We start from the raw sequence: 27,679 nt of genomic DNA, 5'->3' as shown, positions 1-27,679 counted from the left end.
CTCAATTCCCACTGGAAAATAAATGGGTATATGGCGTATACCCTCCCACTACACTAATGGATAGTGATGAAGAGAGAATGAGATTAGCTGGACGGCAGGATATAGAGAGTAAGCGGAAGAAAGGATAAGGAGGAGGTGGTGAAATAGATATGGAATAGTACTTTGTTGTCCAAATAGTTACTTTGTCCCTCTCATACTATATGCGACTCGATTCAGGAAACTAGGCGTATATTGCGCGTCACTACTTCACAGGAGAGACAACTGAACGTAAACTTTTTTAATTTTTTTTATAAATATGCGTTTTTTAGCAGAAATGCCTTCTGGAACATGTGCTTAATAACAAAATTGTATGCCATCTGTAAATACGAATACAATTGTTAAATTACGAGCCTAGTTGATTTAGCCACAGAAAAAGACAACAACCTTCCCGCTAGCCATGATTGGCTGATATAATGTGTGGGCTGGCTCCATCAAAAAAAGTAAATGCAGCCTTTAGCTATGTAGCCACCAGCACCCATCAAACACTAGACCCAGTCTGATGTGGAGGAGACAGGGATGGCCGGCTTGGTGCAGAAGGAAGGCAGAGAAGAAACGATGAGATGGAGAGAAGGAGAGGGGGTCCCATAATGAGAGAGTTGTGATACACTGGGGCTCCAGAGCACTGCCACTCCTCCCTTTCCCTTCACCACTTCACACAGCACCAAATGCTGGGCTCACACACACAGAGACGACCCAAAGTTTCTGATTTAATAACATGCTGATAATAATAACTTTATTTGTAAAAACCAAAGAAATGTTCATACATTAGGCTCAAAGCGCTAATTTAGACGATGCCTTGGAGCCATACGAGCAGCTGATCAGTGTTAGCTAGGGCCTTTACAGACACAGAGACTGGGTGGCTAGAGCCTATACAGACACAGAGACTGGGTGGCTAGAGCCTTTACAGACACAGAGACTGGGTGGCTAGAGCCTATACAGACACAGAGACTGGGTGGCTAGAGCCTTTACAGACACAGAGACTGGGTGGCTAGAGCCTATACAGACACAGAGACTGGGTGGCTAGAGCCTTTACAGACACAGAGACAACAACAACGACGCCAGAGACATGGAGAGAGAGAAAGAAAGAGAGAGAAAGAGCGAGAAGAGAGCTAACAGAAAGCAGGCCTGCATTCCAGGCCAGATGGCATAAGACATAGCATCACAAGGATGAATGATTCTAGTTCTGGTTCCAGTCAGACTCTACTGAATGATTCTAGATCTGGTTCCAGTCAGACTCTACTGAATGGTTCTGGTTCCAGACAGACTCTACTGAATGGTTCTGGTTCCAGTCAGACTCTACTGAATGGTTCTGGTTCCAGTCAGACTCTACTGGGTGGTTCTGGTTCTGGTTCCAGTCAGACTCTACTGGATGTTACTGGTTCTGGTTCCAGTCAGACTCTACTGGAGGTTCTAGTTCTAGTCAGCTGTGTGACTGTCACTCTCCATCTAACACAACCACTTTTCTGTCTCTAACGATTACAAAACTATTGAAGACATACAAGGTCTTTCCCTCACTCTCTTTCTCACATTATAAGTCATGAGTGGCTGAAGAAAAAGGCTGTGCGCTATGTGAGAAAGTACTGTAAGGCAACAAATCATGCCTTCACCACACACACACGCACACGCCTCTCACCCCACTTCCCCTCTTATAGGTCAAAAAACATCTGGCAAATTAAAAGTTTACTTTAAAAGCACTGTTTTAATTAGCGAGACATTTTATTAGATGAAAAATTAATCAAAAGAATACACACACACATTTAAATCTGGAAAATGTGAAGGTTCAGTATTGTTTATGGTAAGCCATCTGTGTGAACTCTGTGAAAGTTGAAAACCCTCGAATCCTTTCTTCTTCCTTCTCTCGCTCTTTCTCTAAAAACACACTGTACATTCAGGTTAAAAGAAGGAGTAACTAGAGCTGATATAAGTTCTGCCTTTCATCTATTCTAAGGGTGAAAATTCATGCTGAAGCCATTTCATTTGCTTTTCAAAACACGTTTTAGGGTTTGGGGAACAAAGGCTTGCACTAACCCAGAGACTCAAACACATTAATAAGCCATTTCTTATTTGGGAAGAAATGGACTACAGGCAAGAAAAGTCCTGTTGAAAATACATTTTACCAAAAATCACTTCAATAGGCTTAGAAGAGTCAAAGTTATGGAGCGATTTAAGTGCCAAAATAAACTATATTTGAATTCAGTATTTTTTAAATTTGTATTTAGATATTGAATTTGAATTCATAAATGAACTTATATTTCATGATTTGAAACTGAATTGAATAAATTGAATTCCATTTCAATTTAATAGAAAATTCAAATTCTATATTTCAAATACAGTACCAGTCAAAAGTCTGGACACACAAACTCATTCCAGAGTTGTTTTTTATTTTTTACTATGTTCTACATTGTAGAATAATAGTGAAGACATCAAAACTAATGAAATAACACATATGATATCATGTAGTAACCAAAAAAAAGTGTTACAAAATGTAAATATGTTTTATATTTGAGATTCTTCAAAGTAGCCACCCTTTGCCTCGATGACAGCTTTGAGCACTCTTGGCGTTCTCTCAACCAGCTTCATGACGTAGTCGCCTGAAATGCTTTTCTAACAGTCTTGAAGGAGTTCCCAGATATGCTGAGGACTTGTTGGCTGCTTCTCTGAAACTCTTCCAATCCAAATCATCCCAAACCATCTCAATTGGGTTGAGGTCGGGTGATTGTGGAGGCCGGGTCATCTGATGCAGCACTCCATCACTCTCCTTCTTGGTCAAATAGCCTTTACACAGCCTGGAGGTGTGTTTTGGTTCATTGTCCTGTTGAAAACCCAATGATAGTGGGACTAAGAGCAAACCAGATGGAATGGCGTATCGCTGCAGAATGCTGTGGTAGCCATGCTGGTTAAGTGTGCCTTGAATTCTAAATAAATCATTGACAGTGTCACCAGTAAAGCATCCTCCATGCTTCACAGTGGGAACCATACATGCGGAGATCATCCATTCACCTACTCTGTATCTCACAAAGTCACGGCGGTTGGAACCAAAAATCTCACATTTGGACTCATCAGACCAAAGGACAGATTTCCACTGGTCTAATGTCCATTGCTCGTGTTTCTTGGCCCAAGCAAGTCTCATCTTCTTATTGGTGTCCTTCAGTAGTGGTTTCTTTGCAGCAATTCAAACATGAAGGCCTGATTAATGCAGTCTCCTCTGAACAGTTGATGTTGAGATGTGTCTGTGAAGCATTTATTTTGGCTGCAATCTGAGGTGCAGTTAACGATAATTAACTTATCCTCTGCAGCAGAGGTAACTCTGGGTCTTCCTTTCCTGTGGTGGTCTTCATGAAAGCCATTTTCATCATAGTGGTTGATGGTTTACGACTGCATTTGAGGAAACTTTCCAGATTGACTGACCTTAATTTCTTAAATTAATGATGGACTGTCGTTTCTCTTTGGTTATTTGAGCTGTTCTTGCCATTATATGGACTTGGTCTTTTACCAAATCTTCTGTATACCACCCCTACCTTGTCACAACACAACTGATTGGCTCAAATGCATTAAGAAGGAAAGAAATTCCACAAATTCAGTTTTAACAAGGCACACCTGTTAATTGAAATGCATTCCAGGTGACTACCTCATGAAGCTGGTTGAGAGAATGCCAAGAGCATGCAAAGCTGTCATCAAGGCAAAGGGTGGCTACTTTGAAGAATATCTTATATAATTGGATTTGTTTAACACTTTTTTGGTTACTACATGATTCCATGTGTTATTTCATAGTTTTGATGTCTTCACTATTATTCTACAATGTAGAAAACAGTAAAAATAAAGAAAAACCCTGGAATGAGTAGGTGTGTCCAAACTTTTGACTGGTACTGTATACACAGTTTCAATATGGTAAATATTGCATTCATTGTATGTGTATCAAGTTTACAAACTATCATTTGAAGTTTACCAAAGTTACATATATTATATGACCGACCGGCTCAATTCGATCTTATCCAGCAAAATTTGCAATTGTATTTTTTACATTGGATAAAAGTAGAGAAAATGGTGTATCATACACTACAGTTGAGAAACAATGGGAAAGTAATTCTGCTTTGAAAGTTGATAAACTTGTAACCTCACTTTTAAACTTCTCAGATGCATTCAGATGAAGTTTTGAAATTCAGTTCTCTAAATTCAGATTCAAAAACATCCTGGTACTTTGCCAGCAAGGAATGCTAGAAGAGAACAGAAAGAATCAAACACTCGCTGTGTTAAACAGGGTTCTAGCGGTTTCTGAAGCCAATGTTGAATTTATTTTTCTTCCTATGAATTTTGTTCTAGCATTTGAACCGTTTGGGCTAGAAGTTATTATGACACCATTCCTGAAAGCTAAGAATCTCTGAAACATGATCGTGCCTTCTGTTCCCTTCTATGATGCTCACAGGACGTGCAGAAGGTAGTGTGAAAAACCCAGCAATTTGCCCCCCATAGCAAAATATACTGAACAAAAATAAACGCAACATGTAACAATTTCAACAATTTTACTGAGTTACAGTTCATGTAAGGAAATCAGTCAATTGAAATAAATTCATTAGGCCCTAATCTACTGATTTCACGACTGCGCGGGCCGTAGCCACACTTGGTTTTTCCCCACAAAAGGGCTTTATTACAGACAGAAATACTCCTTAGTTTCATCAGCTGTCCGGGTGGCTGGTTTCAGATGACCCTGCAGGTGGAGAAGCCGGATGTGAAGGTCCTGGGCTGGCATGGTTACACATGGTCTGTGGTTGGACGTACTGTGAGGCCGGTTGGTCGAAGTGCCAAATTCTCTAAAACGATGTTGGAGGCGGCTTATGGTAAAGATATTAATATTCAATTCTCTGGCAACAGCCCTGGTGGAATTCCTGCAGTCAGCATGCCAATTGCATGCTCCCTGAAAACTTGAGACATCTGTGGCATTGTGTTATGTGACAAAAACTGCACATTTTAAAGTGGCCTTTTATTGTCCCCAGCACAAGGTGTACCTGTGTAATGATCATGTATACCACCTGTGAAGTGGATGGATTATCTTGGCAAAGGAGAAATACTCCCTAACAGGGATATAAACAAATTTGTGCACAAAATAGAGAAATAAGCTTCTTGTGCATATGGAATATTTTTGGGATCTTTTATTTCAGCTCATGAAACATGTTGCATTTATATTGTTGTTCAGCATAGTTTAATAGCCCTGTCATAGCCCTTCTACGGATAGCATTACTCCTCCCTATTTAATCTTGCTCTGGTGACTGACTGGGTTCAAACCAGGTCTCTTTAATGTCACAAGACTGTTAGCCCACTTACCTAAAGTTCCAGGGGTTGCATTAACCCAAAATTCATAATTTTTCACAAAACATTTATTAGCACAAAATGTTTTGGGTGTTGCATTCTGAAAATGCAGGTGTATTGACAATTCCATTTTTATATATATTTATATATATATATTTTTTTAAAGACTTGATTATCCGAAACATCTCCTCAATCCTCCAAACCACTTGCTCTCTCTCTGACTGTCTGCAGGGAGGATGTAGGCTATGTGACGGGAGTCTGTGTCAGTGGAATTTGTGACGTGTTCCCAGCACACACTCAGCTAGCGGCCCTTGCTGAGGTCCTCCTTGTGTCCAGTGTTCCCGCTGAATTCTAACTCAAGAAATTCTCCCACATTGGCATTGATCACCAAGAGGTTCTAATGAGAATTTAAATGGGGGCACCAGAGTCCCGAAATTGACTTTGCTAGGGCTCGCACCATTTTTGACCAGGGTGCAGAAAGGAGAAAATAGACAGCAGAGGGAGAGAGATGAGGAAGTAAGATTGTCAAATTTGTTCACTTGGCCTATGTGGCCGTTTTCATGCCAGTGTGTTTGCTAAAGTTCGAACCAGACCTCAATTATTTGTTACATGTAGTTACAATGAAGAACGTGTGTTGCGAGCTTGTAATTTTTCCAACCCACCTATAGCGTTCGTATTTCATCAACACTGTCGAGGAGGCTATATAGCATATTACAGCCATCCTATCATTCCGATTAATGATTATTACGTGTGATTATAATGACATGGGGTAAAGAAAACTGTGTTTTCACATTGCACCGATCTTGAACTGACCAGTAGGAGATCAGGAAGTTAATGTAAAGGACGACACGCTGCTTGGTTCAGGGTTCATACACATTTTGAAAGATGGAATTATGACTTTTCACCAAATTTCCACGACCAACAATTGCTGGTGTCTCAACACTGGAATACTGCTCTCAGATCCCATGTTCCATCCCCTGTCATTGAGCAAGACACTTAACCCCCCAAAGTAGAATACCTGTTAGGCAACTGTGTAAAACACATGTGGTCAACCCTCAGTCTGGAGAGATACTGGGTGTGCAGGCTTCTAATCAAGCCCTGCTCAAACACATCGGTCAGTTTATCAAGGTTCGATTGAGCAGCTCATTTCTAAATTGTGGTTTGTTAGAGGGGTTAGGAATAAAAGCCTGCACACCCTGTAGCTCTCCTGGAGGATGGACCACCCTTGATGTGAAACATTACAACCAAATACGTTTTATGCCTTTTTGAAATAATTCACTCATTCAATATATTAAAGATAAATGGCTATGGTAGGCTACACATTTTTTTATTGAGCTGAGGCAAGCCCACACATTGTCTTCAATCATATTCATCACTGTTAGAACAATGAGACAAATATTTCACCAGATGTATAAATGTGAAGCATCCGTTTGGCGTTTCCACTTATTTACATGACATTTTAGTCGCTCTTATCCAGAGCGACTTACAGTAGGATACATTTTCATACAATTTTTTTATCGTACTTGTCCCCCGTGGGAATCGAACCCCCAACCCTGGCATTGCAAGCACCATGCTCTACCAACTGAGCCACACGGGACATAATATGGTATTGATATGGTAGTTAGAGGAAGTCCAGTGGTCAGCAGTTGTTGAAGATGGATGTTGGCAGACATTCTGCAAATTCTCTCATCGATGAAAACATTTGATCGCAATACAGTTCTCTGTTACCAAAACTAGAATCGGTTAAGAACAGAGTGGACTAAGTTTTGTAGACGTTTCCAAAACGGTGTTGTTTAGGAGTGCAAAGTCTAATTGAGTTATTGCACACGTGTACTTCACAGAGTAGGTGTTCCCTAATGGAAATATGCTAATTAATGCTAGAACGTGTCAATAGTATCTCGCTAGCTTGGCTTGGCCCACCCCATTATTGCTTGTTCTGCCCACTGACTCATTTGTTCCCATTGGAAAGGACAGGCTGTCGTCTATCTTCGGTTAGTTATACACATTTTTTGTATTTATATTAGAAGTGTTTAGTTTGCAGGCTGACTAGCATTGAGTTACAGTGCCTTCAGAAAATATTCATACCCCTTGACTTATTACAGATGTTGTTGTGTTACAGCCTGATTTTCAAAATGGATTACATTTATATTTTCTCTGACCCATCTAGACACAATACCCCAGAATGACAAAGTGTAAACATGTTTTTAGACATTTTTGCAAATTTATCGAAAATTAAATACAGAAATATCTAATTTACATATGTATTCACTCCCCTGAGTCAATACTTTGTAGAAGCACCTTTGGCAGTGATTACAGCTATAAGTCTTTCTGGGTAAGTCCCTAAGAACTTTCTACACCTGGATTGTGCAATATTTGCCCATTGATCTTTTAAAAAAATTCTTCAAGATCTGTCAACCATTTTCAGGTCTTACCATAGATTTTCAGGATAGATTTATGTCAAAACTGTAACTCTGCCACTCAGGAAGATTCACTGTCTTCTTAGTAAGCAACTCCAGTGTATATTTCGCTTTGTGTTTTAGGTTATTGTCCTGCTGAAAGGTGAATTCATCTCCCAGTGTCTGGTGGAAAGCAGACTGAACCAGGTTTTCCTCTAGGATTTTGCCTGTCCTTAGCTCCATTACGTTTCTTTTTTATCCTGAAAAACTCCCCAGTCCTTACCGATTACAAGCATATCCATAACATGATTCAGCCACAACTATGTTTGAAAGATGGAGAGTGGTACTCAGGAGAGTGTTGTATTGGATTTGCCCTGAACATAACACGTTGTATTCAGGACAAAAAGTGAATTGCTTTGCCACATTTTTTGCAGTATTACTTTAGTGTCTTTATATTTTTATTCTGTACAGGCTCCCATCGTTTCACTCTATCAATTAGGTTAGTAATGTGGAGTAATTACAATGTTTTTGATCCATCCTCAGTTCTCCTATCACAGACATTAAACTCTGTATTGCGAGGCATTGGAAAACCTCCCTGTCCTTCATGGTTCAATCTGTGTTTGAAATTCACTGCTCGACTGAGAAACCTTACAGATAATTGTATGTGTGGGGTAGAGATGAGGTAGTCATTCAAAAATCATGTTAAACACTATTGCACACAGAGTGAACCCATGCAACTTATTATGGTGACGTAAGACATTTTTAATCCTGAACTTATTTAGGCTTGCCATAACAAAGGGTTTGAACCCCTCCTGTGTTGTCTTGGCCATGTTCTTAGGGTCGTTGTCCTGTTGGAAGGTGAACCTTCGTCCCAGTCTTGAGGTCCTGAGCGCTCTGGAGCAGGTTTTCATCAAGGATCTCTCTGTTCTTGGCTCCGTTCATCTTTCCCTCAATCCTGACTAGTCTCCCAGTCCCTGCCGCTGAAAACACATCCCCACAGTATGATGCTGCCACCACCATGCTTCGCCGTAGGGATGGTGCCAGGTTTCCTCCAGACGCGACACGTCAATCAATCTTGGTTTCATTAGAGCAGAGAATCTTGTTTCTCATCGTCTGAGAGAGTCCTTTAGGTGGCTTTTGGCAAACTCCAAGCAGGCCGGAGTGGCTTCCTTCTGGCCATTCTACCATAAAGGCCAGATTGGTGGAGTGCTGCAGAGATGGTTGTCCTTCTGGAAGGTTCTCCCATCTCCACAGTGGAACTCTGGAGCTCTGTCAGAGTGACCATCGAGTTCTTGGTCACCTCTCCGACAAAGGTTTTTCTCCCCCAATTGCTCAGTTTGGTCGGGCAGCCAGCTCTAGGAAGAGTCTTGGTGGTTCCAAACTTCTTCCATTTAAGAATGGAGGCCAGTGTGTTCTTGGGGACCTTCAATGCTGCAGAAATTGTTTGGTACCCTCACCAGATCTGTGCCTCAACACAATCTACGGAGCTCTACGGACAATTCATTTGACATCAAGGCTTGTTTTTTTTCCTCTGAAATGCACTGTCAACTGTGGGACCTTATATAGTCAGGTGTGTGCCCTTCCAAATCATGTCCAGTCAATTGAATTTACCACAGGTGGACTCCAATCATGTTGTAGAAACATCTCAAGGATGATCAATGGAAACAGGATGCACCTGAGCTCAATTTCGAGTCTCATAGGAAAGGGTCTGTATACTTATGTAAGTAAAGAAGGTACTTTTTTTTTTTTCAGTTAAAAAAAAAAGCCGTTCAAACATTTCTGAAAATGTGTTTTTGCTTTGTCATTATGGGGTATTGTGCGTAGGTGGAGGGGATTTAAAAAAAATCAATTTTAGAATAAGGCTGTAGCGTAACAAAATGTGGAAAAAGTGAAGGGGGCTGAATACTTTCCGAATGCACTGTACATTTCCCCTAATGTTATTAGACTACCTCTTTTTTCTTTCTCGATTGTTACTTAATTTCTTCCTTGCTTTCAACAGTTAAATTAAATCATTTCAGTTGTCCTTATCGTCATCGTTGAATAATAAAGGACTAGAATTAGATGCAGAGGCTTTCTTCTCTTCACAAAGGTTGAAAGGTTATGGGTGTGAATGAATAACTGCTATAGCCTACCGCCATCGCGCATTCGCTCTTCTTTCAAACTACCCGTGAGTTCTATTGGCTGCTGTATTTAACATTCAGCAAACAAGAGCTTGTGTCCCTCTTCAAATAATCTATTGGTATAAGAAATGCACAACAAAAAATATCCAGCAAGCTATTCTAGTCTTGCTTTTCCAGCATGGGACTCCAAGAGCTCAGGAAAGTTTTTTAAGGAGAGAGGCCAGCAGACAGGTGCGTGCATATTGCGCAAGAGACAAAGGCTATAAATTAGAAGCTTATTATACATAACCCATCATTAATTAGCTAAATATAAGGCTAATACTGCATTGACTATTACCTGAAAGAGGTAGGCTAGGACATCTATCGGGCTAAATAAAGTATCAATCTAGAACTGGATGATGTATTTTGGATGCAATTTGAATTGGTGGAGAGAGAGAAAGACTGCGAAAGTGCGCTCATGCGTGCACCGATTTAAAAAGAAACAATATTCGAGTGATAGGCTGTTTTAAAACTCTGCAGCTGCAATAAAACATTTTTTTTTTTTTCTCTTTAAAATTACAAAATAAAGGTGACCCCCGAAAGCCAGACGGACATGGGTAAATTAAGACACACATTCGGCCTTTATATTACTGTAGTACAGCCTATGCTACGAAAATAAGTTACCATGGTGAGATGGTTGGTCTACATGCATTGAGAACTGAGAACACACACCCTAACACACGCACTCTACACAAACATTACAATATTGTAGTATAAATAAATGTAAGTATTACAAATAAATTGTATATTGTAAATGTGTAATAAGAGTAAATATGTAATTTTTGTACAATATATTGTTGTGTTTTTGATAAAGGCTGTTGTTTTGTTGTGATGTAATTGTTTTAATCCTGTTTGGACCCCAGGAAGAGTAGCTGCTGCTGCCTTGGCTATTGAGGATCCTAATAAATACTAAATATCGCTTCCCCCTATTTCAGCTCATATTGAGACTCGAACTCAGGACCTCTGCCCCGAAAACACTGTCAGAGCTAGGAACATAAGCATTTCGCTACACCCTCAATAACATCTGCAAAATATGTGTACACAACCAATTACATTTGATTTGATATTTATCACAATGAAACGGATACATTTAAATTGAATTTTAAAATTGAATGCAATATCCATTCAATTTAGTTTCAAATCATGAAATACAAGTTACATTTATGAATTCAATGAATCATTTTGTGCATAAAAATTCAAAGATATTGATTACAAATACAGTTTCTGTTGGCACTCAAATCACTTCATACAAAATACTCTTTGCTTTAAGAGAACTTACTATGGCTGTTAAAGTATACAGTACCAGTCAAAGGTTTAGACACACCTACTCATTCAAGGGTATTTCTTTATGTGTACTATTTTCTACATTGTAGAATAATAGTGAAGACATCAAAACTATGAAATAACACATATGGAATCATGTAGTAATCAAAAAATTGTAAACATATCAAAATATATTTTACTTTTGAGATTCTTCAAAGTAGCCACCCTTTGCCTTGATGACAGGTTTGCACACGCTTGGCATTCTCTCAACCAGCTTAATGAGGTAGTCACCTGGAATGCTATTTAACAGGTGTGCCTTGTTAAAACTGAATTTGTGGAATTTCTTTCATTCTTAATGCACTTGAGCCAATCAGTTGTGTTGTGATAAGGTAGGGGTGGTATACAGAAGATGGTATTTTACCAAATAGGGCTAAGTTCATATTATGGCATGAACAGCTCAAATAAGCAAAGAGAAAGGACAGTCCATCATTACTTTAAGACACGAAGGTCAGTCAATATGGAACATTTCAAGAAGTGCAGTCGAACAACCATCAAGCACTATGATGAAACTGGCTCCCATGAGGACCACCACAGGAATGGAAGACCCAGAGTTACCTCTGCTGCAGAGGATAAGTTCATTAGAGTTACCAGCCTCGGAAATTGCAGCCCAAATAAATGTTTTAACAGAGTTTAAATAACAAACATATCGCAACATCAACTGTTCAGAGGAGACTTTCGAATTGCTTCAAAGAAACCACTACTGAAGGACACCAATAATAAGAAGATACTTTCTTGGGTCAAGAAACACGAGCAATGGTCAAAGACCGGTGGAAATCTGTCCTTTGGTCTGATGAGTCTATATTTGAGATTTTTGGTTCCAACCGCCATGTCTTTGTGAGACGCAGATTAGGTGAACGGATGATCTCCACATGTGTAGTTCCTACCGTGAGAAATGGAGGTGGTGGTGTGATGGTGCTTTGCTGGTAAGACTCAGTGATTTATTTAGAATTCAAGGCACACTTAACCAGCATGGCTACCACAGCATTCAGAAGCGATACTCCATTCCATCTGGTTTGCGCTCAGTGGGACTATTGTTTGTTTATCAACAGGACAATGACTCAACACACCTCCAGGCTATGCAAGGGCTATTTGACCAAGAAGGAGAGTGATGGAGTGCTGCATCAGATGACCTGGCCTCAATCACCCGACCTCAATCCAATTGAGATGGTTTTGGATGAGTTGGACCTCGTTGGACCGCAAAGTGAAGGAAATGCAGCCTAAAAGTGCTCAGCATATATGGGAACTCCTTTAAGATTGCTGGCAAAACATTCCAGGTGAAGCTGGTTGAGAGAATGCCAAAAATTGTGCAAAGCTGTCATTAAGGCAAAGGGTGGCTACATTGAAGAATCTCAAATATATTTTGATTTGTTTAACAATTGTTTGGTTACTACATGATTCCATATGTGTTATTTCATAGTTTTGATGTCTTTGCTATTATTCTACAATGTAGAAAATAGTACAAATAAATGAAAACCCTTGAATGAGTAGAGTAGGTGTCCAAACTTTGACTGGTACTGTATGTCTCACTGTAAGCTATGGAATCATAGACAAAGACACAGGTGTAAGTGCTAAACATTTTTTTTTTTTGTGCATACAAAAAGTGATTGATGAAGGGATAGAATGATTGATATATTGATAGATTATATTACCCGTATCCACTGGTTGGCCTTCCTCTCGACAGCGTTATGAGGTTCCTCTGAATACAGACTCCACAGACTCTGGAGCAGGAGTGAGCGGCTCTCAGCTGAACACAGGACACACAACAAAACACAAGACAACACATTAGGCAAGGCATCCATCCATCCATCCACCGAACCATACCCTATTGACAGTCCACTCACCATCCGCAGTGACATAGGGGTTCCAGCAGAGGCGGCCGAGGAACTGGCCTACGAAGGGAATAGTCCTCATGGTCTCTGTGGTGGAGCTCTGGAAACGCACAAAGCACGGACACTAACATACACTCCACACCAAAATGACTGGGCCAAAACAAGGCTGTGTCCCAAATGCCACCCTATTCCCTATGTAATGCACTACTTTTGACCAGGACCCATCTGTTCAAAAGTAGTGCATGGGATTAGGGTGCCATCTGGGACAATACCCTGTAACTGACTGACTGAATGTACTGTAGCATACACTACCGTTGAAAAGTTTGGGGTCACTTAGAAATGTCCTTGTATTTGAAAGAAAAGCACATTGTTTGCCCATTAAAATAACATCAAATTGATCAGAAATACAGTGTAGACATTGTTAATAATGTAAATTACTATTCTAGGTGGAAACGGCAAATATCTACCGAAACAGACGCCTCACAAGTCCACAACTGGCAGCTTCATTAAATAGTACTCGCAAAACACTAGTCTCAACGTCAACAGTGAAGAGGTACTCCGGGATGCTGGCCTGCTGGGCAGAGTTCCTCTGTCCAGTGGGCCAAACCAAGGCTGTCCCAAGAAGGCCAGCATCCCGGAGTCACCTCTTCACTGTTGAGACTAGTGTTTTGCTGGTACTATTTAATGAAGCTGCCAGTTGAGGACTTGTGAAGTGTCTGTTTCTCAAACTGGACACTCAAATGTACTTATCCTCTTGCTCAGTTGTGCACCGGGGCCTCCCACTCCTCTTTCTATTCTGGTCAGAGCCAGTTTGCGCTGTTATGTGAAGGGAGTAGTACACAGCCTTGTACGAGATCGTCACTTTCTTGGCAATTTCCTCGCATAGAATAGCATACACAACTATAGTGTGTACAGTAGCATACACAACTACCGTGTGTACTATAGCATACACAACTACAGTGTGTACTGTAGCATATACAGTACCATGACAGGGTTTCCCAAACAGATTGCCAAGACCCACTTGTGCAATCTTAAGTAACTAAAGTAAAAAAAATAAAAAACAAAGCATTCATAAGTTTAGTACAAGTTTGTTTTTCACATTTCACCCATAAACATTTCCAGGATTTAATTTTCCCCCAGAGCGAGAACACATCATGTGTTGAGAAGTGTGAGAGATACACAAAACAGATGGGTGTGACGGGCCAGGTAGTTTGGGGTGTTGGGGCTCAGCTTTGCCCGCTTACAAACTGTACGCGAGTGTGTGAGTGTGTGAGTGTGTGTGCTTTTTTAAGCGAGCATCTGGTTGTGCGTGGAAGACTCTTCAGCTCACAGCAACAAGGGGCCATTTAAAACATTTCTCTCCAGCCAATTAAAAATGGAGAGCTTGTAGCAGAACACTGTAGGGAATGGCAGCTAGTCGTTGCTAGCTTAATACTGACCAATGACACAACGGGTCTGTTCAGAAGGGTGTGACGCTACGGAATGTTCAGAAATCACTGATCTCTACCTGATTTGATTAGAGAAAGCAAGGTTACCAACCTATGATTACCCAAGGTAGAGAGGAAGGAAGGAAGCATGTATTTCTCCAGTCTTAAACAGAGTCCCTGATGTCATTCATTGGAACCTGGGGCGTTAACGATGTAGCATCTCTTAAAAATGTAGACCTAGCATCTTGTGTGTGACACAGCCAGGGCGGTACTGTTGTCGCATTTCTTTTCGATGGTCTCTCTATGCATCACTTCAACATGTGCTTGCCCTGCCAATGTACTGTACACTGGAACACACTCAAAGCGTCACACTCTTTTCAATCCTGTACATAACACATGGTCTCAGTTTAACATGACACGCCTGTGTGTGTGCGCGCGCCCCTTATATGACGCAACCCAGAAGGAATATTTATTTACAATAAGATCTTTATTACAGTTTGAGGCTATTGAAACATACCATACAGGCCTCAAAGAAAGAACGAGCCGTCGCAACAGAAAATAATTATCACCAATTACCAGAGCCAAATCAGCATCACGTTAGTGACTGGGCACACTAATACTGTCCCTCATAAAAAGCCGAGCTTTAGACATGCTGTATCTACTGTGCATACCCAGACATCTAGGAACAGAAGTGGCTGATTGCGTGGTGATCACAGGGAGTTTATGGGACCCTTTGTCTGTCCAACGATGTCATCAGGGCAAAGATATGACAAAGCAACGTCAATCCACTGATCTATAGTGCACTACTATGAGCCCTGGCTGAAAATGGTGCACTACTGTGTACAGGGAAATGGGGTGCATTTGAGACTCAACCCTTGCCTCCCTTGGGCAGTACTGGAGACATTCATTCCCATGGAAGGTGTCAGTGGTATAGGTAAGTATCTAAGAGCTGCGTACTCCACGTATGCACACACTGTCACGCACACACTGACACCAACTCACACTCACTCGTTCGCACATGCATGCACACACGCACACAGACTTGTGAAGCTGACTCTTAAGTGAGTGTGTATGAGTGTATCCAGCAGGCCCCCACCAGCCAGAAGGAAAACCAAACACACATACAGCTCCTTGGGTCCTAACCCAAAGCAAATTAGGAAATGGATATTAATTGGAATATTTTTTTCATCCTCGAGGCGAAAGCCACAATAAAGTCTTCTAGTCATCAAAGAAGGCAACACTGGTGCCGAGAAGTATTTTACTTAACCACTCTTTTATGAGCCCTCTGCCGGGAAAGGATTTCACTCCAATTAAGCGATCCTTCCCTCTCTCCTTCACACTCACTCACTCCCTCCCTCCCTCTCACATTGCAGATGCTCTCACCCTGGGGCTGACAAAGTGGGGTCGAAATGATTGACCCCTTGATAAAGGTGAGCAAATATTACTGTAGAAAATAAATCATTCAAATACCGTGCTGTATTGTATGCAAAAAATATATATATATATATATATATTTTATAATAATATAATTGTTCAGAAAAAGAAAAAAAAAAAGTCAACATTGACACCTATTTTCAATACCTCCTCTTCCGTGGATAACAGCAGCGAGCCTTTTTCTAAAATTGGAGAGCACATTGGGAGGGATATTCGACCATTCCTCCATACAGAATCCTTCCAGATCCTTGATGTCCTTTGTCTGTTTATTTGGACTGCCCTCTTCGATTCAAACCATAGGTTTTCAATGGGTTTCAACTCCACTCCAGAGATTGAGATGGCCATTGCAAAATGTTGATTTTGTGGCCAATTAATAATTCCTTTGCGGATTTTAATGTGTGCAATGTTGCACACACACACACACACACGCGGCCAAATTCCAGCCTCCTGGCAGAGGCAACCAGGTGTTGGGCTAAAATGTCCTGGTACTGGGTAAAGTTCATGACGCCCTATACAAAGGCCACAGGACTAGTGGTAGCAAAATAGCCCCACATCAAAGATCCACCACCATATTTCACAGTAGCTATGGAGTTCTTTTCTGCTTATGCATTCTCATTTCGACACCAAACCCATCACTGGTGTGCGTGGACAAAGAGCCCTATTTTCATGTAATTTGACCAAAGCAGAGAGAAAAAATAGAGAGAGAGAAAATAGAGAGAGAGAGAAATAGAGAGAAAATAGAGAGAGAGAAAATAGAGAGAGAGAAAATAGAGAGAGAGAAATAGAGAGAGAGAAATAGAGAGAGAGCGAGAGCGAGAGAAAAAAGAGAAAAGAGAGAAAGAGCATGATGGTTGGTTGGAAGGTACAGCCCCTCTAACACTGGATCCTCACAGAGTCACTCCCCCTCTCCAAAATCTGGTACACTTGATGCAAGGATACATTAGGTTAGCGTTGGCAGTCCCCTGACAACTATTAGCTGGCTAACTCAACATTGCAGCACTGCCAACTAGTCACACAGACCAGCCAGTGTTAGAGAGGGAGACCTCAGGTGTGTGTGTGTGTGTGTGGTGGTGTGGGGGGGGGGCTTCAACCGAGCTCTTAATGGATCAGCCTAATTGATGAACTGCACTAATTAACTGGATGAGCCTGGGTGTTCTGTCAGTGAGTCTGTTCTTACACACAGTCCACAACTCTTCTAAACCTTTCAGAGTTGGTGCGGACCTGGGATCAGTTTTGCCTTTTAGATCACAATGAATGAGATTAAGTGGACAGGGGACGGGCATCTAATCCTAGATCAGCACTCTTATTCTGAGAAGCTTAAAACATACGGCCCCTGATCCGGTCCAGACACTACCCGTTCCTCTTCTCCTACCCATTCAATGGTTAGCAGATCTACAGGAACCTCTAGGTAAATGTACAGTGCCTTGCGAAAGTATTCGCCCCCCTTGAACTTTGCGACCTTTTGCCACATTTCAGGCTTCAAACAAAGATAGAAAACTGTATTTTTTTGTGAAGAATCAACAACAAGTGGGACACAATCATGAAGTGGAACGACATTTATTGGATATTTCAAACTTTTTTAACAAATCAAAAACTGAAAAATTGGGCGTGCAAAATTATTCAGCCCCTTTACTTTCAGTGCAGCAAACTCTCTCCAGAAGTTCAGTGAGGATCTCTGAATGATCCAATGTTGACCTAAAATGACTAATGATGATAAATACAATCCACCTGTGTGTAATCAAGTCTCCGTATAAATGCACCTGCACTGTGATAGTCTCAGAGGTCCGTTAAAAGCGCAGAGAGCATCATGAAGAACAAGGAACACACCAGGCAGGTCCGAGATACTGTTGTGAAGAAGTTTAAAGCCGGATTTGGATACAAAAAGATTTCCCAAGCTTTAAACATCCCAAGGAGCACTGTGCAAGCGATAATATTGAAATGGAAGGAGTATCAGACCACTGCAAATCTACCAAGACCTGGCCGTCCCTCTAAACTTTCAGCTCATACAAGGAGAAGACTGATCAGAGATGCAGCCAAGAGGCCCATGATCACTCTGGGTGAACTGCAGAGATCTACAGCTGAGGTGGGAGACTCTGTCCATGGGACAACAATCAGTCGTATATTGCACAAATCTGGCCTTTATGGAAGAGTGGCAAGAAGAAAGACATTTCTTAAAGATATCCATAAAAAGTGTTGGTTAAAGTTTGCCACAAGCCACCTGGGAGACACACCAAACATGTGGAAGAAGGTGCTCTGGTCAGATGAAACCAAAATTGAACTTTTTGGCAACAATGCAAAACGTTATGTTTGGCGTAAAAGCAACACACCATCCCCACTGTCAAACATGGTGGTGGCAGCATCATGGTTTGGGCCTGCTTTTCTTCAGCAGGGACAGGGAAGATGGTTAAAATTGATGGGAAGATGGATGGAGCCAAATACAGGACCATTCTGGAAGAAAACCTGATGGAGTCTGCAAAAGACCTGAGACTGGGACGGAGATTTGTCTTCCAACAAGAATGATCCAAAACATAAAGCAAAATCTACAATAGAATGGTTCAAAAATAAACATATCCAGGTGTTAGAATGGCCAAGTCAAAGTCCAGACCTGAATCCAATCGAGAATCTGTGGAAAGAACTGAAAACTGCTGTTCACAAATGCTCTCCATCCAACCTCACTGAGCTCGAGCTGTTTTGCAAGGAGGAATGGGAAAACATTTCAGTCTCTCGATGTGCAAAACTGATAGACATACCCCAAGCGACTTACAGCTGTAATCGCAGCAAAAGGTGGCGCTACAAAGTATTAACTTAAGGGGGCTGAATAATTTTGCACGCCAAATTTTTCAGTTTTTGATTTGTTAAAAAGGTTTGAAATATCCAATAAATGTCGTTCCACTTCATGATTGTGTCCCACTTGTTGTTGATTCTTCACAAAAAAATACAGTTTTATATCTTTATGTTTGAAGCCTGAAATATGGCAAAAGGTCGCAAAGTTCAAGGGGGCCGAATACTTTCGCAAGGCACTGTATGTATGTATGTATCTATATGCAACTGTTCAGGGAAGTCAGGAACCAATACACGCAGTCAGTCAGGAAAGCTAAGGCCAGCTTCTTCAGGCAGAAGTTTGCATCCTGTCGCTCCAACTCCAAAAAGTTCTGGGACACTGAAGTCCATTGAGAACAAGAGCACCTCCTCCCAGCTGCCCACTGCACTGAGGCTAGGTAACACGGTCACCACCGATAAATCCATGATTATCGAAAACTTCAACAAGCATTTCTCAACAGCTAGCCATGCCTTCCGCCTGGCTACTCCAACCTCAGCCAACAGCTCCGCCCCCCCCCGCAGCTACTCGCCCAAGCCTCTCCAGGTTCTCCTTTACCCAAATCCAGATAGCAGATGTTCTGAAAGAGCTGCAAAACCTGGACCCGTACAAATCAGCTGGGCTTGACAATCTGGACCCTCTATTTCTGAAAGTATCCGCCGCCATTGTCGCAACCCCTATTACCAGCCTGTTCAACCTCTCTTTCATATCGTCTGAGATCCCCAAGGATTGGAAAGCTGCCGCAGTCATCCCCCTCTTCAAAGGGGGAGACACCCTGGACCCAAACTGTTACAGACCTATATCCATCCTGCCCTGCCTATCTAAAGTCTTCGAAAGCCAAGTCAACAAACAGGTCACTGACCATCTCGAATCCCACCGCACCTTCTCCGCTGTGCAATCTGGTTTCCGAGCCGGTCACGGGTGCACCTCAGCCACGCTCAAGGTACTAAACAATATCATAACCGCCATCGATAAAAGACAGTACTGTGCAGCCGTCTTCATCGACCTTGCCAAGGCTTTCGAGTCTGTCAATCACCATATTCTTATCGCCAGACTCAGTAGCCTCGGTTTTTCGGATGACTGCCTTGCCTGGTTCACCAATTACTTTGCAGATAGAGTTCAGTGTGTCAAATCGGAGGGCATGCTGTCCGGTCCTCTGGCAGTCTCTATGGGGGTGCCACAGGGTTCAATCCTCGGGCCGACTCTTTTCTCTGTATATATCAATGATGTTGCTCTTGCTGCGGGCGATTCCCTGATCCACCTCTACGCAGACGACACCATTCTATATACTTCCGGCCCATCCTTGGACACTGTGCTATTTAACCTCCAAACGAGCTTCAATGCCATACAACACTCCTTCTGTGGCCTCCAACTGCTCTTAAACGCTAGTAAAACCAAATGCATGCTTTTCAACCGTTCGCTGCCTGCACCCGCACGCCTGACCAGCATCACCACCCTGGATGGTTCCGATATGTGGACATCTATAAGTACCTAGGTGTCTGGCTAGACTGTAAACTCTCCTTCCAGACTCATATCAAACATCTCCAATCGAAAATCCAATCAAGAATCGGCTTTCTATTCCGCAACAAAGCCTCCTTCACTCACGCCGCCAAACTTACCCTAGTAAAACTGACTATCCTACCGATCCTCGACTTCGGCAATGTCATCTACAAAATTGCTTCCAACACTCTACTCAGCAAACTGGATGCAGTTTATCACAGTGCCATCCGTTTTGTCACTAAAGCACCTTATACCACCCACCACTGTGACTTGTATGCTCTAGTCGGCTGGCCCTCGCTACATATTCGTCGCCAGACCCACTGGCTCCAGGTCATCTACAAGTCCATGCTAGGTAAAGCTCCGCCTTATCTCAGTTCACTGGTCACGATGGCAACACCCATCCGTAGCACGCGCTCCAGCAGGTGTATCACACTGATCATCCCTAAAGCCAACACCTCATTTGGCTGCCTTTCGTTCCAGTTCTCTGCTGCCTGTGACTGGAACGAATTGCAAAAAAAAATCGCTGAAGTTGGAGACTTTTATCTCCCTCACCAACTTCAAACATCTGCTATCTGAGCAGTTAACCGATCGCTGCAGCTATAGTCTATCGGTAAATAGCCCACCCATTTTTACCTACCTCATCCCCATACTGTTTTTATTTATTTATTTTTCTGCTCTTTTGCACACCAATATCTCTACCTGTACATGACCATCTGATCATTTATCACTCCAGTGTTATTAATCAGCAAAATTGTAATTATTTGCCTACCTCCTCATGCCTTTTGCACACAATGTATAGAAACTCCCCTTTTATTTATTTTTTTCCCACTGTGTTATTGACTTGTTAATTGTTTACTTACTCCATGTGTAACTTTGTGTTGTCTGTTCACACTGCTATGCTTTATCTTGGCCAGGTCGCAGTTGCAAATGAGAACTTGTTCTCAACTAGCCTACCTGGTTAAATAAAGGTGAAATACATATATATTTTTTTTAAGTGTACAGTAGCTTAGCAATATGATCCACCTATCTGATACATTCAAATCTGCTAGCAAACAGGAGAAGGGGCCAGAAAAATGGGTGTTGGGTTGTTTGGGATGGGGCAGGGCACTGTCCACTTACCCGCATGTGTATGTCTGTGAGGAGGAGCTGGAGGAAGGCCCTGAGAGGGCCCAGGTGGAGGCAGGTGTCTCTCTGGGTGTCTGGGCTCTCAGTCTGGCCCCACTCCACTGCCTTTCCTAGCCAGAAGGCTACCTCCTGGGGCTTTAGGCCAGCCATGGATCCCGTCTGGGCCTGGGACATGGTGCTATTGGAGCAGCCTGTTGCAGAGCAGGGTCTATGGAAGACAAACAGACAGATATGATACACAGCTCAGGGAACACTATTCCTTGTGCTAGCAGGACAAGGGATCCAAAGTAGTGTTGCAAAATTCCCAACATTTTCAGGTTTTCCAGAAATCCCGTATGGAGGATTCCCGTACTTCCTACCAATTCCAGGAGTATTCCATCCTGGATTTCTGGAAAACCTGTGGATTTTGGGAAAGTTACCAGAATAGTGCAACCCTTCTCCAGAGGCATGGAGGGCTGAAGTAGAACAATAACATGTTCTGTGGGTGTTGCAAAGTGACAGAAGCAGTAAAAATCACAACAAGGCTCTTCAAACATATGGCCCATCTGGGACAAAGTGAATTTGTCCTCACCCTGTATTCCATTCGAGCAGCCAGAAGAAACAGACACACACACACACAACACCAGGGTAGTGGTTTAAAGGACTCAGGCCTCAACATCCCAACCTCATCAAGGATGTAGAGAACAAGGCACTTTTTTAAAAGTAGCCCAACTCGTTTTATTTAACTAGGCACGTCAGTTAAGAACAAATTCTTATTTACAATGACGGCCTAGGAACAGTGGGTTAACTGCCTTGTTCAGGGGCAGAACAACCTATTTTTACCTTGTCGGCTCAGCGATTCAATCCACCAACCTTTCGGGTACTGGCCCAACGCTCTAACCACTAGGCTACCTGTCGCCCCTGACTCTTAGGGCCGGTTTCACAGAAACAGATTAAACCTAAAAGTGAATTAAAAGCATGCTGTATGGAGAATCTCAGAACACGTGCTTGTATCACAGATGTAGGCCCATGTACTGTAAATGGCAAATACAGTTGAACTTACAGCAAGGAGGGGAGTGATGGGCCGTCTTAGACCGAAACCCCATCTCTTCCTTGTCTCTCATCGAACCCTATTGAGAAATAAACCACATTCTTCACCTTTTATGATGATGAGGATAAACTGGTGGGGGGTTGTGACAGTGTGTGTGTGTGTGTGTGTCAGGTGTGTATGTGCTTGTGTGTAGCCTGAGAACAGAGTGTGTGTGTCCGGAGGTGGCAGGCGTGTGTTAGTTGTTTTTAGCTATAATGACAGGTCTGTAAGGGACACCACGGGTTGTGTTTTACGACCACCTCGTTACACACCACTTGTTTAATGTCTTGCCATCATCTCTGCTGGAAAGCCCCTATGGCTCAGCGATGTGAATATATAATTACTTGTTTAAAAAGAGAGAAAAAAAAGCCCAACCAAATTAAGGACAAACGCCTCTTGTTGACCTGTGATGGGAGCACAGCTTTCAACACACAAGAGATTGAGTATAGTGGTATGCCGCATACCCAACTGGCTCACACACACGCGTGCTTCGTCCAAAATGCATTTAGAGTGTGAAATAAGATGCGACTGAGTCAATATGGTTGTAAAATACTTTTTCGAATATATGTTTGTGGACTTTGGGTAAAGGAAGGTTTTCTTAAATTGTTGACGTTATTTCAAAAGAATAAAAGATCAGTTCTCCAATAGGCTATACTGAGTCTTCCCCCATTTAGACAGCCTAGCATCAAGCAGGTTCCATCAGGAGTTAGCCTAGACTAGGTTGATCGTCTGTAGTTTCCTTCTTATAGTTTCCTACCGTCGAATTATAACTGAGGGGGCGGCAAGTAGCCTAGCGGTTAAAAACGTTGGGCCAGTAACCAAAAGGTTGCTGGTTTGAATCCTGAGCTGGCAAGGTGGAACAATCTGCCCATAAGCAAGGCAGTTAACAACTGCCGTGGACGTCGAGTAAGGCAGCCCCATGCACCTCTCTGATTCAGAGAGGGTTGGGTTAAATGCAGGAGACACATTCAGCTGTGCAACTAAATAGGTATCCCCGTTACTTGATTATCAGTATTAGCTAATCTTGGACACCTAGAACCAAAATCTTGCGAATTTGCAACAGGCTTTTTTTTGTGTAGCAGTGGTTGATTTTTAAAAGTGTATTTATTTAGACTTTATGTATTTTTTTAAGTTCTTTATCTTGAAAACTTGATCAAAACATTTTGGGACTGTATGGACTAATGAAAACATTTTTAGTGGTTATTTTCTTTAAATGTTTTTATAATTCCAATTCAATTCATACTCAAAAAGCCCACAGTCTAATTTCAATTCAATAACTTGAAGATTTATAAAATTTGAATTTAATTCAAATGTAAATTCTCCACTTCTTGAGTGAATTCAAGAATTCAAATGTTGAATTAAATTGGAATGGACCCCAACCCTGGTCCCTGACAAAATAAGAAAATAATGTTACATTTTTTCAAGAAACTTAATAAAAAAATATATATATAATTGCTGCCAAAATCACCCATTTGTGTTATGAAATGTGCATCTGTTCACAAAAATATGACAGGAACCATAGGCCAGAACATTAACTAAAGGGCCCTAAAATGCACAAAATAAATTTAGCTAATTCTTTTCATATTTAAACATAAATGCATCAGATGTTATTGCACAAAATGAGACCACCCTTAGCAGTTGTTAAGAGACATTATCTTCTCTGTGGTCTGGTCACTCAGTAGTGTTTAGAAGAGAAGCAAACATTGGAGCCCACACTGTTCTTCTGTGCTCTATTACTGTTGGTGACATCACAGTAACTGCTTCTGCCAAACCAGATCTACTACACTTTTTACATCTCACACACAATGCATTGGAATAAAACTTTTCAGGCTCCACATGATATAAAATACATCACTTTTCCAGCCACCCTTAATGGCAACTGAATATAAATTATGTACTGTATGTTAGGAACATTTTCAATAGAGACTTTCTATAAATTGCTTTATTAAAAAGGTAACTAGAGAACTAACTATCAAAAACCAGAGCCAGGTATATGGCTAAAACAAATGTTATGACATTAACATGGAATCATGTAAGCCCCTAAATTTCACACGAGCATACTGTTTTAAGTGTGCTGTGACTGTTTTTACTGTACTCAGTGGTGGAAAAAGTACCCAATTGTCATACTTGAGTAAAAGTAAAGACACCGTCATAGAAAATGACTCAAGTAAAAGTCACCAAGCAAAATACTACTTGAGTAAAAGTCTAAAAGTATTTGGTTTTAAATATACTTAGGTATAAAAAGTCAATCTAATTGCTAAAATATACTTAAGTATCAAAAGTACAAGTATAAATCACTTCAAATTCCTTATTTTAAGCAAAGCAGACAGCCACATTTTCTAGTTTTTATTTATTTACAGATAGCGAGGGGCACACTCCAACACTCAGACAATTTACAAACGAAACGGGTTTAGTGAGTCCAACAGATCAGAGGCAGTAGGGATGACCAGGGATGTTCTCTTGATAAGTGTGTTAATTAGACCATTTTCCTGTCCTGCTAAGCTTTCAAAATGTAATGAGAACTTTTGGTGTCAGGGAAATGTATGTAGTAAAAAGTACATAATTTGGTTTAGGAATGTAGTGAAGTAAAAGTAATCAAAAAATAAACAGTAAAGTACAGACCCCTCAAAATACGACTTAAGTAGTACATTAAAGTATTTTTACCTAAGTACTTTACTCCATTACCTGTACTTCAATTGGAATGCAATACTTATGAGCCACCTCGAGATGTCAGTATTACATGCTATCGGGTTGAGACGTAAATATACACTCTCTCGTTTGATAAGACACCCAGAAAGTCCTCCTGCCGTTGACACACAAAACACACTCAACCAGACAGGACTCAACCTACATGAGTGATGTAGGTAGGAAATAAATGATGCAGGAATCAAAATAGTAACGTTACCACCACGTTTTTCTACTAGCTTGTTTGGCTAACGCGCTGTCACAAGCAAAGGCATAGCTAGCATAGCAATCAAAATTGTTTCAAATGTAGCTACATACTATCCTAAAATAAGCCGTCATAGAATGTGTATGTAGCTAATACACCATCAGCGACATTAAATTACCAACCTGTATGTTGTGTTCAAATTCACTATCAGAAAACGTTCTCCTTTCTAAAGTAACAACAGTGAACTTCCCTCTGCAGCGAAGCCGGATATGTCCGAATCCCATTGGCTGAGGTCCCACCGCGCCTTCTCAAACGTGGGCGGTCGCTCGCGCCTTAAGTTGGCTCTTTGTACGGATCTAGGATCAGTTGACCCTGCCCAAATCTAAAACTTTACCTTTAGATGTTGAAATACAAAACCAACTTTAGGTCAGTATTTAGGGGCAACTTGTTGTGATTTGACCAGTGCTCCATTTATTGGCGTTAGAACAGATAAAGAAAGTCAAGTAATTTTGGTGTGTATGATAATAAATAGCATAAGGCCAACACTTGAATTTAAGTGAAATTAGTTCAACCACACTATAACTTGCTGACAGCAAATAGGTAGCAAGGATAATTATTTGCCCTTTTTTATATACTGCTGAATATATATTGCCCCCTTCTTACAGTTGGTTCCACTTTGAACCATTGGGTGGCACTATGCAAAGGAAAAACCCTGTTGTTACTCACTGCTTGTAGAAGCATGAGAACAGGAACATGTCAGTTGGAGGCTGGGGGAGAGTATGCTTCATTGACACCAGGTTAGGGCCCCCAATTTTCTATTGTTATGTCAGTCACTGGCCGTCACTTAATTAGCCATGTCAGCTATCAATATTTAGATTGGTATTTAGTCTAGCCAACTATCTAAACTTGTAGCAATCATGGCCGAATACAGACCGGGCACGCAGGGCAGATGTCATATTAGCATGGTATAAGTCATTACAAAATAGGTAGAATTGTAGGAAATTTGCTTTAAAACGGCAAACATTTTTCTTCACCCCATGGCAAACATGGGTAGTATTGCAGGAAATTAGCTGTACAGCTGCATCATGTTTCTCGCAGCCCCATGGCAAAATGTGTAGAATTGCAGAAAACTTGCTTTAAAACGGCAACATTATTCTACGCCAAATGGCAAAACTTTAATTTCTGTCCACTGTCAACAGGGGTGCCACTTAAATGTTTTGCCGTGAGATTGGGGGTCCCCCAACCAAATTTCACTAAGGACCCCCAGGCATCAGTGACCAAGTACACTGTATAACTCTCTTAGTAGCTTATTATTAGGAGCCTATTATAATAGAACACTACATAATACATCATATCTATACTGAAAAATATATATAAACACAACATGTAAAGTGTTGGTCCAATGTTTCATGAGCTGAAATAAAGGATCCCAAAAAAATGTCATGTGTACATTTTTTTTATTTCTCTCAACTTTTGTGCACAAATTTGTTTACATCCCTGAAAGTGAGCATTTCCCCATTGCCAAGATAATCCATCCACCTGACAGGTGTGGCATATCAATAAGCTTATTAAACAGTATGATCATTACACAGGTGCACCTTGTGTTGGAAACAATAAAAGGCCACTCTAAAATGTGCAGTTTTGGCACACAACACAATGCCACAGAGGTCTCAAGTTCTGAGGAAGTGTGCAATTGGTATGCTGACTGCCGGAATGTCACCAGAGCTGTTGTAAGATAATTGCATGTTCATTTGTTGACCATAAGCAGCCTTCAACGGATTTTAAAGAATTTGGCAGTACTTCCAACCTGCCTCACAACCGCAGACCACGTGTAACTACGCCTGCCCAGGACCTCCACATCCAGCTTCTTTACCTGCGGGATTGTCTGAGACCAGCCACCCGGACAGCTGATGAAACTGTGGTTTTGCAAAACCAAAGAATTTCTGCCCAAACGGTCAGAAACCGTCACAGGGAAGCTCATCTGCATGTTTTTTGTCCTCACCAGAGTCTTGACCTGACTGCAGTTCGGCATTCTAACCGACTTCAGTGGGCAAATGGTTTCAACTGTACCGGGCAGATGGTAGACAGTGTGTATGACGTCCTGTGAGCGAGCGGTTTGCTAATGTCAACATTGTGAACAGAGTGCCACATGGTGGCAGTGGGGTTATTGTATGGCAGGCATAAGCTACAGACAACAAACACAATTGCATTTTATCGATGGCAATTTGAATGCAAGGAGATATGATGATGAGACCGTGATGAGATCCTGAGGCCAATTGTCGTGCCATTCATCCGCCGCCATCACCTCATGTTTCAGCATGATAATACACGGCCCCACGTTGCAAGGATCTATACACAATTCCTGG

The 27,679-nt window shown here is 41.6% G+C and overlaps 1 protein-coding gene and 1 non-coding gene across 3 annotated transcripts in view; both read right to left on the bottom strand.

Annotated features, from left to right (window-relative positions):
* fancc (FA complementation group C) overlaps positions 1-25,615 on the bottom strand; it is a 42,184-nt gene extending 16,569 nt beyond the window's left edge. The window contains exons 1-5 of one of the 2 annotated variants that reach the window (XM_021606436.2): positions 25,496-25,604; positions 22,397-22,463; positions 21,349-21,562; positions 13,063-13,150; positions 12,871-12,965 (exon numbers count right to left, since the gene is read on the bottom strand). In XM_021606436.2, coding sequence (XP_021462111.2) covers positions 12,871-12,965; positions 13,063-13,150; positions 21,349-21,528 — 363 coding nt within the window. In that variant the 5' untranslated portion in view covers positions 21,529-21,562; positions 22,397-22,463; positions 25,496-25,604. Of the gene's footprint in view, positions 1-12,870; positions 12,966-13,062; positions 13,151-21,348; positions 21,563-22,396; positions 22,464-25,495 lie in introns of both variants that reach the window. The other variant, XM_021606437.2, reaches the window with a different exon arrangement.
* On the bottom strand, positions 6,868-6,941 carry trnaa-ugc. The gene has a single exon. It is a non-coding gene; the product is annotated as a tRNA-Ala (tRNA).
* Positions 25,616-27,679: the final 2,064 nt, after the last annotated feature.

Source organism: Oncorhynchus mykiss, chromosome 6 (genome assembly GCF_013265735.2).
Source record: "Oncorhynchus mykiss isolate Arlee chromosome 6, USDA_OmykA_1.1, whole genome shotgun sequence".
In the NCBI taxonomy this organism is placed as follows: Eukaryota; Metazoa; Chordata; class Actinopteri; order Salmoniformes; family Salmonidae; genus Oncorhynchus; species Oncorhynchus mykiss.
Note: the sequence above shows the minus strand (reverse complement) of the source record. Positions and strands in the feature narration are given on the sequence as shown.